This window comes from Thermobia domestica, chromosome 5 (assembly GCF_964235325.1).
Source record: "Thermobia domestica chromosome 5, izTheDome1.hap1.1, whole genome shotgun sequence".
In the NCBI taxonomy this organism is placed as follows: domain Eukaryota; kingdom Metazoa; phylum Arthropoda; class Insecta; order Zygentoma; family Lepismatidae; genus Thermobia; species Thermobia domestica.
Genome location: NC_137458.1, coordinates 30,838,143 through 30,852,811, shown reverse-complemented (window position 1 = coordinate 30,852,811; position 14,669 = coordinate 30,838,143). Strand labels below are relative to the sequence as shown.

At 36.5% G+C, this 14,669-nt stretch overlaps 1 protein-coding gene across 1 annotated transcript in view; it reads right to left on the bottom strand.

Moving 5' to 3' along the window:
* The window catches only part of LOC145685830 (uncharacterized), an 85,257-nt gene that overhangs the window by 23,242 nt on the left and 47,346 nt on the right, over nt 1–14,669 (bottom strand). Inside the window, exon 5 of the mRNA XM_081758420.1 lies at nt 5,701–5,809. Coding sequence (XP_081614546.1) covers nt 5,701–5,809 — 109 coding nt within the window. The remainder of the gene's footprint in view (nt 1–5,700; nt 5,810–14,669) is intronic.

Sequence of the window (14,669 nt, the reverse complement as noted above, 5' to 3'; positions counted from 1 at the left end):
TGTTGTCCGGAATCCGAATCCGTTTCCACAGAAATAGTTTTATGTTTTCCAAAACTTTTCACCAAAACCAGTTTTGGTGAGAACCAAACCGGTTTCGAAAAAAACGAACCGATTTTGGAGGAAACCGAAATGTCGGTTTTCTGGTTTCGGTTTTTCTAGAAACCGGTTTTCGGTTTTATAAAAGCCAGTTTCGCCCATCCCTAGTTAATACAAGGAGTCCAGAAGAGCAAAAGGTTTTTTAAAAAAAGGTATTTGTAACACATCCCTTTTTCGCGATTTTCCCGCCTGAGATACATAATGGAGACATGTGAATGGTGCCGTTTAAAAGGCTGTTCTATTCTCAAGAGAATGAAGTACGAACCATGATCCTAGGGTGAATAGGGATGTCCCAGAAAATTTTCCGTTTTATACGGGAATCTGGGGTATTGTGGGAATATTCTTAGCATATTGGTTAATATTTTCTACCTTAGTTTTCTGGATAAAAGCCTAACATTTTGGAGACATATTCAGTATACTATTAGTACTTTTCAGATGGTTTTAAAATCTGTGCGTTAACACAGGAGGTCCAGATGGGCCAAAACATAGAAAAAAGGAATATTTTTTTAACAAAAACTTCCTTTTTTGCGATTTTTCCCTCCCCAGATTCATGATAGAGACATGTAAATTAAACCGTTTGAAAGACTGTTTTATTCTGATAAAAGTGAGGTACGAACCATGATATTAGGATAAACAGGGATGATGCTGTAGCTGCCTGACTTAAAGTCTATAATATTATTATTATTATATATTGAGAATTAAAATATCTACAAAGTGTACATATAATAAAATACAGAATTGTGTTATTTTTTTGCAAGAAGTCACGAAAATATAAAAGCACCTAGAACAGTCTGATTTTGAAAATATGTATTTTAGGACATGAAATGCACCTCGAACTTTTAGTAACCCTTGGGAATTACCATTTCGAAAGGAGAATCTTCGTCTTTCCCGTAAAAAAATATATTTAATTTTTTCGAATCCAAAATGTAGAAAACTGTTATTTTCTTTCTTTCTTTCTTTCTTTTTTTTAAGTCATTACTTTAAAAATTAATATAGCTCTCTCATACTCTGGTGTTTTTTGCGCTTCTTTTGTGAGAAAGCAAATATAGTATATTTATATGAAAATATATTTATATGGAAATTAACTACGAAAGGTCCAAATAACAAGGCTTAAAGGGTGCTGAAGGCAAAGGTGCCCACTTTGGACCAACCTCACTCAAACTCACGGCCACGACATCAATCCGACATCACACTCACTAGACCTCACGTTCGCATTACCAATCTGACCTCACGCTCACTCCATCACTCAATCTGAGCTGTATCTGTTGATTGTTAAATAAATAAATAATAAATAAATAAATCTAAACTCACAGCATTACCTCGACTTAACGCTCAATTCGTGAGGTTGAGGTGGAGTGAGCGTGAAGTTTGAACTCATGAGCGCCGACCCCATGAGTTCGGGCATCTATGGTTGGAGAAGGCTATTTTTAGTCTTGTTCAGTTTAGTAAAGGGAGTTGAGATGTGTAATTTTCTTTAGATTATCGCTTTGTTTTTCTCTTTTCAAATGATTGTACAGGGTTCGGCAGCGTTCATAGTAGGATATTAAAAAATCCTACCATCAGGAAGTACCATTACACCATCCTACCATTACACCATCAGGAAGTAATTTATTTCTTACCTCTTATCTCAATTAATAGCTAAAAATATGCCATTTACTAATGTCTAAGTCATTGTCTATTCCGTGGATTACTTTTTGAATATGACTCCTGTCAAATCATGTCACCTCTGCACAACACATTCATCTAGGCGGCATTCGAAGCTTTCCATAATTTGGCGTAACGTATTCCCTGGATCATTGCCGACGGCAGTTCTGACCCGATCATTTAACTCAGGAATGGTGGCACAACGTGTTCGGAACACTTCTTGCTTCAGGTAGACCCAAAGGAAAAAGTCTACACATGAAAGATCAGGTGATCAAGGCGGCCAGGAAATGTCACCAAAACGGGAAATTACTCTACCTGGAAATGTCTGTCGCAAGAAATCCATGCAAGCTCTGGCTGTATGCGAGGTCGCTCCGTCTTGTTGAAACCATAATTGTTCCACATCCACATCGACCATACCTAATTGGGGAAGAACGAAGTCTTGCAGCAGTCTTTCATGCAGTACGGCATTGTACTACGCAAGTCAAATTACGCTATGAACGCTATCGCACCCTGTATAACCTTTTTTTTCTTGCGCAAGGGAGCATCAAATCTTCCTCACCAGCCCGGCGTGTCAAAATATATATTGCCACCACTGGTCGACACAAGCACTGACACACCCTTTGTATCAACTTCAAAATTCCCAACAAGATTGTAAATATCCTTACAATTACCGTTCTATTGCCTTCTAAACATTCGAATTTGCAATTCAGTCTGTAATTGAAATTGCATAATTTCTTTTAGTTATTTTGAGATATTAGCTACGAAATCTCTTTCGATATCTGTTATAAATAGAAATAAATAACAAAGCATCAAATGATATATAACTATATTTTGTAAGCTAATAAAGTAGAGATTGGATTTTTGGTGGACAAAGTACTGTCATTGGTGGGTGGAAAGGTGAGAAAAGGATCGTTTTGGGTAGAAATTTGATGGACTGAAAACTATCTTAAATAATAACATTGTTTCACAAGGACCATATTTCTAAGATGACAATCTGTAATTCTGTAATAATTTAACACGCTGAATTCAATTCTGAAATTAGAATTTCGTTATCGGGTATAGTTTTTCAATAGTACAGGGTGTCCCATAAGTACATGCCACATGTCAAATATTAGAAGTATGGACGGCATGTACGATATGTACACATATATGCAGAACACGGCGTATAGTGAGAAAAGGAAATTTCAAATTTTATTTCTGGCAACACTATCAGGTTAACTTTTCAAAAGTTAACAAGATTTTCCACTAGTGTTTTGCTCTTCCAATGAGTTCAATTTGATATTGGCTTTGATTCTTGTGAGATTTAAGTTGATTTTTACTTCTATTTAATTAAAATTCCGAGCTTCCTGAAAGAGTAATCAAAGAAACATGACCCAGCATGTCGGAAGACTACTGCTGATGTATCAGTAGAGACAAGAGAAACACCCACTACAAAACAATATAAACCAGTAACGTTTTAGTTACTGTTTCATTTTCAGAGAACTATTTTCTCTGATTTCAGATTTGAATTTAACATGGTGAATAACTATTGAACTACAGACTTTTATCCCGGAAATATAACTTGGTATGTGTTTTTTTCTCGCTTTCTCAGAACATTGTAATTATACCACATCACAAAAGCATAATTTTCATATTTTTGTACATAATTCTAAACGTTCACATTTTTGCCCGTTTGCAAAATACGTCTTTAGTAATTAAACACCGAAAAATGTAAGTGATGAATTCTTTTAGATGATTTTAAAATGAAACTTTTACAAAGCGTGTTTTTAAGTAAGGTCCGTTTGAACATAAGTACTCAACGAAAGGTTATTTCAAAAAAGTAAATGTTATTTCAGAAAGTACATACTTTACTCTATTTTTCGACATAGTTGCCAAGTTTATTCAAACACTTATCACACCTCTCAACCAATTTCAAAATATCCTCTTCATAAAAACTTGCAGCCTGCTCCGATAACCAAGAGTTCACTGCCGTTTTCACATCGTTTCGGGACTTAACGGGAAAGGTCAGGAAATTTGTTTGAGAGACCTGTTATTGTGAAGCGCCTGTTCTCAGAAACCCTCGCTTCAACTGAAGCCACCAAATCGTCTGTAATCGAAGAAGGGTGACCGGAGCGGTCCTCATCATGGACGTTGTCACGGCCATTTTTGAATTCTCGTACCCACTTACACACTTTGCTTGCACTCATAACAGTATCATCGTACACTTCGCAAATCTGTCGATGAATTTTTGCAGCAGACAGGTTTCTTGCTGACAAAAACCGTATCACTGAGCGAACCTCACACGCGGCGTGCGACTTGATTGTCTTAAACATTGTGAAACCACAGAACACAACCGTACAGGTCAGCTACAGAGCTCAAACTGAGCACAGTTGTTTCCGAGGCATCCGCTACACGTCGCACACGCTCGTTGCGGTATGCGCGCGAACTACTAGTGTCTACAACAAAACGAACCTTACTTAAAAACACGCCTCGTATATGTTCTCTGAATCTTTCGTATCGCTTTCTATATGAATGTATTTTAGTATACTAGATCTAGAATTGGAAATGAAAAATAAATTAAACTGTATATGAGTTGATAACTAACAGATGTTTAAAAATGAGTTGGTAGCTTCCACTATTTTGTCTTAACACTATATAGTTTTCTGTTTCTCATCGCTACATTTGCTATCGGTAAGGTTTTTCGAACATTGACCCAAGCTCTTTTATTTTACCAAAGGTAATTTAGGGTTTTAAGTTTTAGTGAAAATACCAAAACTGCTCTTGTAGAGCAATCTGTAAAACAAAAAGTTATGATTAATAAATTGACTTCCTTTCCTTTTTTGACTTGTAAGATATATTACTTGAAAGCCTTATGTTTGTAACTATTTTCTCATAATTGTTGGGACGTAGTTAAGATGGGTCTCACAAATTGAGTGGCCTAAATTGTGTATTGCACATCTGACATTCAGGGTTGTCAAGGGTGTGAAAACGATGGAATAAATTTAGAACACTATTAAAACTATGAAATCGAGGTTTGTTGGTGTGATGCATGATAGAATGAAAGTATTTTACATTACATGATAGCTTCCGGTCATTTTGGAAGGTGTCATACTAGATTTGAATTAATTCAGTGAAATGGAAATTTTACGATGCGATATATTTTTGAAATACGGTGTGATTTCATAATGTCTATGTTATGGTAGTTTTCTTCCTGCTTGTTTGCATCCTGAACGAAATTATGATCATAAATTTACTTACAATGATAAATTTTTGTATATGTTCTAGATCTACGTGATCAAAATTTCTTTAACAAAGAATATAGAAAACAATCATATTGACTTCTTTAGGAAATCACACTTTATTTTGAAAATAGTAGCATACCGTAAAGTTCATATTTCACTGAATTAATTCAAGTCCAGTATGGCACCTTCCAAAATGACCGCAGAGGCTCTCAAATAATACAGAATATTTTCACTGTGTCCTGCATCACACTGAAAAGCTTCGATCACATATTTTTAGTAGTGTTCAAAATTTATTTCATACTTTCCACACCTTTGGAAATCCTGTATGTCTTAACGGATACGCAACCAGCGATACAAACCATTGTTTAAATTAATGCATCCATATGCTTCAGTAGGAGACAAAAAATGCATAACATCTTATGATTTCAGCAAAATGTTTACGTGCATAGTGATTTTTATGCACACAAGTGCATTAAGGAATACAGTTTTTTATTATGCATTTAGCTACGTCCTTAAAAATTATGAATCTAAACGTTTTGCTGCAATCATAGAAATTATGCATTTTTTGTATCAACTAACGCATCTATTATTCTCTGTGAAGAGTGAACAGGCATTGGCGTCAAGTAGATGGGCTGCACGAACGGTTTTGAACAATTATTAGCCTGAATGTCAAAAATTAGGAATTACTATACCGCATTGACTTGTTCGTGTTTAATAATAATAATAATAATCAACACACCTGCATAAAGCGTCTTCAGAATCTTTCTTCTCTTTTTTCACTTTGGCATAACAAGAAGTAGCAGCTGACGTCCAGTGCTCTTTCATACAGGGGAAAGCTTTTGCAGCCGCTGAAATGTATATTAAAAGAATTATATTATATCAGTATATACAAAGAAGGACAAAACAGAATATCAACACCAAACATACAAAAGCATATAAATTATCCGCAAATAGTGCAAAATTTAGAACGGAATCTTGAATTGTTTTTTATAAAAAGTACCAGGATTTGTTATGGACCGTTGTTACATTTTTATTTATTACGCGAGAAGGAAATAATATTAAAGAAAACTCTCGTTTCCAAGCCATAGATACCAGCACACAAAATCACCATCATAATATCTAAACAGAACTGCAGGATTGGCATCTACCTTTTACCAGTCTTAAACTAGATAAACAAACGAAAGCGCACTGGATAAAGATAATATATTTTTAAAAAATAATCATACTTTCTACGACGGTACTTTTTCCTTCCTCTCTTAAGTCTCCAAGGGAAAACTCCATGGGATGGCGAAACGCTGATAAGCCAAATCTGTTATGACAGGTCTGAAATTCCCCCCATACCAAAAGACAAAATCTGGTGTTCAATTATTGTCAAATAACGAGTGTGAAAATACAGAGTGTCCACATGAAACCTCCCTGATTGCAAATATTAACTGCATGAAAACTATTAGCGCAGAAGAATAACGATTTGCCTCATCTTGAAGAGCAACTCAAACATTTTTTGTTGTTGATTGTTAATTGTTGTTATTTGTTGCAGGTGTTCAATAAGAAAATTTATGTGAGTGTTTTTAGGAAAGTCCAAGGTTGTCAGTCAGAAAATAAGGATTAGTGGTTCTTTCACCTTCTACTCCACAAAGATGACCAAACTAGGGTCACGTTTGCGTGAAATACCTTTCCTTTTGTCCCGCTATTGTGATGGCAACATTGGTGATGTTGGTTTCTTACTTTTTTGTATGTTCCCCAATATTATTATGTGTACTGTGACAGTTTCATGTTTCTCACATTCACCAAACTGTAACTACAAATATTTTAATACATGCATGTTTGAAGCATTTTTTACGTGTTCACTGCCCTCTATCATGGAAACAGTGAACCTTCATCACCTGCCACTTTGCATTTCAACATTTGTCTTGGTACCCCATAACATACCAAAACACGACCAAAATCGTAGACGGTGAAACTACATTTTTCAAAATTGACTGATTTCGCTTGGAATACATCCTAAATATAAACGTGGATCATACGGTGAATATTGGTTGCAAAATTATCAACCATAAATTATAGTTAAAAGTGAAAATTCGTTGTTTAATATCAACAATTTTAACTATCTGGAAATGCTTGTGTCTCATGTGATCCTATATGCAGGATTATAATTTCAAATCTAGATTGGTATGTTTTACATTTGAGAAAATATAGTTATAGTTTCTTGCTTTCGCTTCGGGGGAAGGGGTCACGTTGGGGCAGTTTGGGATCTAATCCCCAATTGAGCAAGATATTATGGAAAAATAAGCATTCACTATATTAAGATGCATATATCAAAATCACTTTTGTTCTGAAAGAATATGACAGGGTGTCTATCGGTCACGAATGTCACGAAAAAGTCACGAAATCTTAAAACGGTCATGAAAGTCACGAAAAAGTCACGAAATGTAGCTTTTGGGTCACGATTTTTTTTAACTCTGCAAATGTAAGTACAGATTGGAAAATTTTGTTCTGTAAAACGCCAAAATTCACCACCAAAATCTTTATGGTCGGCTTTACACGCTACCAAATGGCAAACAAAGTACGTTTCTATCGCATGGATGAAAATTCGGCGTAATTCGCACCCAAATTTGCTCTTGAAAATGTTAGGAAATTTTATGATTGCGCAAAGCAAAGGTCACGAAAAAGTCACGAAATTTCATTTTGGAATCTTTGTAGACACCCTGTATGAGATTGAGTCCTGGAACCTCATTCTCTTGATCCATTTCTGCGTACACCCCTAGTTACAGTTAATACGGAATAAAACAGGGGAAAACTTACTAGCTTTAAATAACGTGTCAGATACTCGTCCAGTCATGCCCCAAACATGTAGTCTGTAAGAATGTAATTTATACAGAAATTTTCTTTGATTCTTCTACTTGTCGCTGGGGACAGTACGCAGTTGGTCTATAGGTTTCTTACTCTGCCACATCGACTCATGTACGTAGCAGTTGTAATTTGTCTGTTCCATGAGGACGAGTGTTTACTTTATCTAACCGAATTTAATATTAAATATCTTTTATTAAACTACTTCTAAGTTTATTATTACTATCTGGCCTAGTTGTTTATTGGTTAGCTGTATTAAACATTATGATGCGTTCAGCAGAAGACAAAGTGGAATAGTTTCTCTCTATGGGGAATGCGAGCGCAACTTCATTGCAATAGTTAGAAGTTTGAGTGAGTCATTCCGTGATCGACCGATCCATCACAAGTGCATGTCTGATTTGGCAAAAAGAAACATTTCGAGATACGTAAAGTGTAGAAGATGGCCGATGTAAGGTGCATGAGGACACAGAAGTGGAAGTTATCATGAATACTAGTAGCCCCTATAACACCGCACAATTCCCAATGTCAACATTCTGAAATCTACAATCGGTGACGTTTTTTTAAATACAATCATGATTTCTGTATAAGCTCTACATTATACAACAGGTTTGAGCTGGTAGCTGTGCTTGTCACCTTCAGATTTGTGAAGTAGTGACCACACAAATCGCTAAAAACTATCGGTTTGTACACAACAACTGTTTCAGCGTTGGTAGCGATAATAATAAGTACAGAATATAAACTTGGGCATTAATACAAAATATAAAAATTGATAGTACTCATATTGTAAGTTACTTCATCATATATATTCATACTCATTTAATTATACATTTCCATAAGCATTTCTGCAGACTCTCTAACGTAGCACAATTCATTACTTCTAATTAATTGAGTAAATATACTTTTTTCAGTACTATATTCAACTAATATCTTTCTTGTAGACAATACCTATCCATACTTTCAGCAGGCATCACAAAATTTACCAAAAGCATTGTATGTAACATTAGGTGTAATGATGATCGTGAAATAGACGCATGCTTTGTACTTTGAAATGAGGATTTACTAAAAGAATCTATTAAAGCTCTGGAATATATTATTAAATAACCTCAAATTTCCAAACAAAACGTTATACGGAAAGGCAGGAAGGTCCATTGGGACGCTCGTTTAAAAATATATTTTGTTCCCTTTATATACGGTATCATTCCGTGATGGTAGGGAGCCATCAACCCAATTGAAATTGTTGGATTGACCCCTGCACTCTAGACAACGAGGATCACACACTTATGTATGACTAATATTTCAAACAGTAGACTCTCGCAATACATGTTCTACATGTTAGTAGTAATGTTCAGCTCTAAACCGCTTCTGAGAGATAGGCCCGGGATCAGACTTTACATCGACGCAACGACACAGATTAAATTTATAGTTTGACCTGTCACCATTCGTGACTTCTTTGGTGTATCGATATGAGATTCTTGTTAATAACGTTCTAATTGCATTCAGTTTAAGGTATCTTTCAATTTGAAATTTGTTCCAGGTGCTCCAGGTGTTCCAGGCTTGCATATCACGACCATTTCCAATAGTGACCTTCTACAGCAAATACACTAACGAGGAAACTTTTTCTGGTGTCACACGAAATGTGGAACGAGACTATGGTCAATCGTTTTGTGTTAGTGAACACGAAAATCCATAGGCTGGAAAAACCCTCGATCGCAACCGTTCCGTACTTTTGGGGGGAAGAGTAGGGATGCAGAAAACACAACACGTTGTGGATAGTGAGACTAAATATGGCGCGAGTTCGATGAAAATATGCATAGTTAAATATATACTACAATGTGACATTACATTCGACAATACTCTAACAAGTGACGGCAGAGGCGTAGCACATAACGATAGAAGAGGGGGCGGATAAGTACAAGTAAAAATGATCATTTAATTGAGGAAAACGAAAAAGCAAGACGTCAGGGGAATGGCACAGCAACAATACGTAGTCAAGTAATCAATCACAAACTATAGACAGCCTGTAGGCGTCAACATAAAGCAGAAACGGAAGAAAGAGAGCTATGAAGGGGATTGACTGTAGAGTCCGGACTCCCTCTCCTCGTAACGTCCGATGTGTATACTGTTGTGTATATATATAGGCATTCATTTTCATACGATGACGATGATGACATAAAAGTAAGGCAACAATATATGCCCCTGTGCATACACCGCAAAGTTCAATATACAGTTTACCAACATATACACCACTATACATTGAAAGATCAGTTCAGGAAGGTGAGGGCTGTTGCCCCCTTGCCTTTCTACTCTCCAGCCATGTACTTGACCATGTCCATGATATTACTATGCTATTCCCCTAAGACCGGCTCGTATGTGTTCATACCTTCTATGGAACTTTTCTCCTAAGCTATACTCCACGCTACCCGTCCTCTTCCTCTGTCGTTACGTGTTACGTCTCTGCCCCCAGTTGTCAAAGTATTGTCGAAGGTAATGTCACATTGTAGTATATGTTTAACTGCGTTTCTATGCATATTTTCATCGAACTCACGCCATATTTCGTCTCATTATCCACAACGTGTTGTGTTGGCAGTGACCCTAGTCTTCCCCCCAATGAATACGGAACGGTTGCGATCGAGGGTTTTTCCCGCCTATGGATTTTCTGTTCACTAACACAAATCGATTGACCATAGTTTAGTTCCACATTTCGTGTGACACCAGAAAAAGCTTCCTCGTAAGTATCAGCAGAAATCTCCAACTTCGAACCATTTTTAAAAAAGTGGTCTCGGAATGAAACTTTATTAACACAGACTCTCACTCTTATCTATCTATCTATCTATCTATCTATCTATCTATATATCTATCTATCTATCTATATATATATATATATATATATATATATATATATATATATATATATATATATATATATATATATATCATGTCCCAAGAGTCCGTTAACACTTTTCTTAACTTATTACACAAAACTGCAAGTGATATTGTGACCCTAAGTTGTGTACTCTTTACCTTGTTTTACTCTTTAACTTATTTTTCCACTTGTTTTCAATGAGGATTCATTTTCAAATGAGATTTTTGGCTGAAGTGTGGCATAATAGCTCTGGATTGCAGAGTTGCCCTGATATATCCATCTCTTGACTGAGCACCACATACTTTGCCAGCTGCTTCTGTTACCAGTTTTACATGTCTCTCGACAGTTTGTGTGTGGCAAAGGAATCCTCTTACAACTTCCCAATCGGGTACCATGCCACTCTGTATAAGGAGTCTGATTTCATCATCATTCATTCGACGCAACGATGGAGGAGAAGATACTTTGCAGGTCGACTAGTCAATTATTTCAGTATAATCTTTAGCACCAAAATTGAGTTTGGGTGGTATGAAGTTCCTGATTGCCTTTCCTTTAGTTTTTCCATGTCTTGCCTTTATTATTCGTCAAAGAACAAGTTCTCTAATATATTTCCTTTCGTCCGTTATCATAGCCAAGAGCAAGTTTTCTGTATGGGCAAAAAATGCGTTTCTCTCAATTACAGGCTCTACCACTTGCTGAAGAGTTTCGGGGAGCTATATTCTTGTAGCAATTGCTTCAAAAAGATGTTTCGAGCCATCTGAAAAAGAATGGCTTGTTTTGATTTTAAACCACAAAGGCACGTACGAACGCAATACAAAAAGTAAAAATTCTTTGAGACCTTCTTCTGAGGGATTTTCAGTACTGATGTACAACCTAAGAATTCTGTTTGCGGTTGTCAGCCATCTTGAGTGCGACATAGGGCCAGGGTCTCGATAGGACAAATCTTTTGGACATTCCCCTGCATTTACTGATCTTGAAATATCCAAAAGTACTGCTGGTCTTTGCTGAGAATTTGACGGTCTACTTCAGGGATTATGCAGTCAACTCTTTCAAATTCAACTGCAGGTAATATTTCTCAGCCATTAAGCAGTTGACCGATCGGCCCACTAAAGGTTTTAGGACCCGTTGTTTCCCCATCAACGTGTTGAAATAAGTGGCGGAGAGGCAACTCATTAAAATGGAGAAGACATACAGCCCACTGCAAATGTCTACCTATATGAAGTTCAATTTGCCAAATTACACCATTCCTTCATCCTGTATTGGTAATAGTACCATCACAGCCAACAACATCTAATTCGTCCAAAGAAATGTCAACTTCCGTCAAGTAGGAAATTATGCTGAAAGCGATATCAGTAGAATATCCCGATAATGGAGAAACGTGGCCAATATATGTCAACCCAGGTTCTTGAATAATAGAGTAGTGCTCCTCTTTTTGAAGTCTACGAAATAACTTAGAATCACGTTCTTCAACTACCAAGGTATCATCTTTGTGCGCATCAAAGTATAGACCACGAAACAAAGTATCAGATTTACACTGCAAAGATCTCCTAATATGACGTTTCTCTCTCCGTATTTTATTTTTATTGACCACGTGAGAATAACCATTTCTCCAGGCTAAGATAAATCTTTATTGTTTGGAGTGTTTTGCCCAGTGAACACTATATATCACTGACATTATAATTAATTGTGTATGTAATGTATTTACTTATTACATACTGCATGCAAGAAGAACGAAAACACTGATCATACATTAATTAGAAACTCCAATCGGAAGTAGGCTGAATGTTGAAAAATGGTGCGAGATGTTGAAAAAACAATCGAAAAAATATCTCCTTCACCGTACCCCTTGCCGATTTATATCAAGGCGCTTTCCCTTGTGTCTGTAAAGGGATATCATGTACAGATGTTGTGAGGAATCACAAGGAGATTCATGTTCATATGTAAATGATGATGATGTAGAGAGCCCAGGTTCAGCTAGTATATATTAAAATGAAAGTGACTAGGTTCGTGGCTTAATAACCCTTTAACCACCCGACCAATCTCGATCAAGTTCGGGCTTTTGCTGGTTTTCGTCATTTCAGTTTGAGGGGATAGGAGGCGGGATATATATATATATATATATATATATATATATATATATATATATATATATATATATATATATATATATATACAATGGTGGATCCAGGATTTCATCGAGGGAGGGGTTAGACCATAGTTTGCAGCTTTATCCAGTGTAAAACATAATTGAAGCCCATTTTATCCAGTGTATACCTCAGCGTTAAGAGAGGGCTATAGCCCCTATAACCCCCTTGGATCCACGCCTGTACATATATACATATATAGGGTAAGTGTGGGTCAATCCAGAGAGCTCTGATGTTTCTTTCTTTTACTACTTCCCGAGTGCAAGGGATTCCCCAAAGGGTGCGAAGCGTGCCGCGGACGTTATGAGGACAACGTGAGGTGAGAGGATGTATGTCCCTTGCGCTCGCCTTGGACACATCTAATCTTAGTATCTTTGGATAGTTCATGTTGAGAGTCTGTGTGGGCCGCCTAACACCACCCTTCTATCTCTTATCGTTTTGCCAGAATTAGCCTTCAAAGTTCATTTTCCCACCCTTTTGGACGTCCGTAACTCGGTTAGGAGGCCGAGATGGACATTGTGTTACATAGACATTTTTACTTGTTTTAATCTGAAGAATCACCTCCCAAGCGTTGTAAAGTACCATTCTTTACACCCTGTATGAATGATAGGTGTATTTTAGCTTACTATCTTGTTACACTAACATTCTAACATAAGGACAGAATATAAATACAAATACACGATAAATACATACAAATTACTAACATGACAATTTCTATACTAATTACTGTAAAACTGTAAGCTAAGTGCACAGTAGTGTAACTATCACTATAGTGTTTAATCATTAAACATAGCAATCACATTTGTTTCCATTAGAACTATATTATACTACTATTCTTTGCTAGTAAAAACTAGATTATTAGTAAAATGTATAATATGTATGCACTGATACTAGCATTTATTTATTTATTTTTGCGTTAATGACGTCTGTCAGTTTCGTGAAGCACTAGTCATAATTCAGACAATAGTCCGCAGATAAAATACAGTTTCTTATCACTCCCCTCGCATCTTTCATGAAACCATGTCTTACACACAGCACAGGACACCCAGGAACTGTATTTGCTTGATGATGGTGCATAATAATTCTTCCCACAAAATCCACAGTTGTTTTCATTAATACCTTCGATTGTATTTGAGGAGACAGTATGAAACGAACTGCAATTGGTGACATTTAATCTCTTAGCAACACCTGACTTTTGGGATGCTGGTTTGGAAGAAGAAACAGTAAGAAAAGATATGAACTGTTTAACTGAGGACTCTGAAGGCGATTGAGACGTGTTTGAGAATGAGTCTGATAACAGAGAAGATGAATTGTTACCAGCTACTGGCGGATCATGTTCATTCGACAAAAGAAATTCATGTTCCCGAACATGTTGCGGATGAAATGTTAATATACCAGATGATGTAGCCATTCAGCAGTGTAGAAATTTTTAGCACCTTATGATTAGCATTTTGTAATTTAGTTGTGTTTGTAGATCTTAAGATAATTTTATAGCTTTTCTGGTGATTCCTTGGAGTACATGTATGGCAAAAATGAATAGACGCTAGATATAAGCAATAGACCTCACGTAGTATTTCACACTCATAAACCTGAAAAGCGAGAAAGGTGAGGGTGTTCTCAATCCTCTTAGTTCATTAACCACATTTTCCGGATTAAGCTTAACGTAATAAACGTGTAGGAAGGAAGGAATTCACCCTTCCGTAAACGTCCGGATTCGCCCGTCTTGAGCACTGTAAACTTGTGCACGCCCGTCTTGAGAAACCACTCGCAAAGTAATAGAATTCTTCAAATATGGAACGAGTAAAGTAGAGTCTTCGCTTTGGTATATGTCTTACTTAACCATTTACTGATAACCAC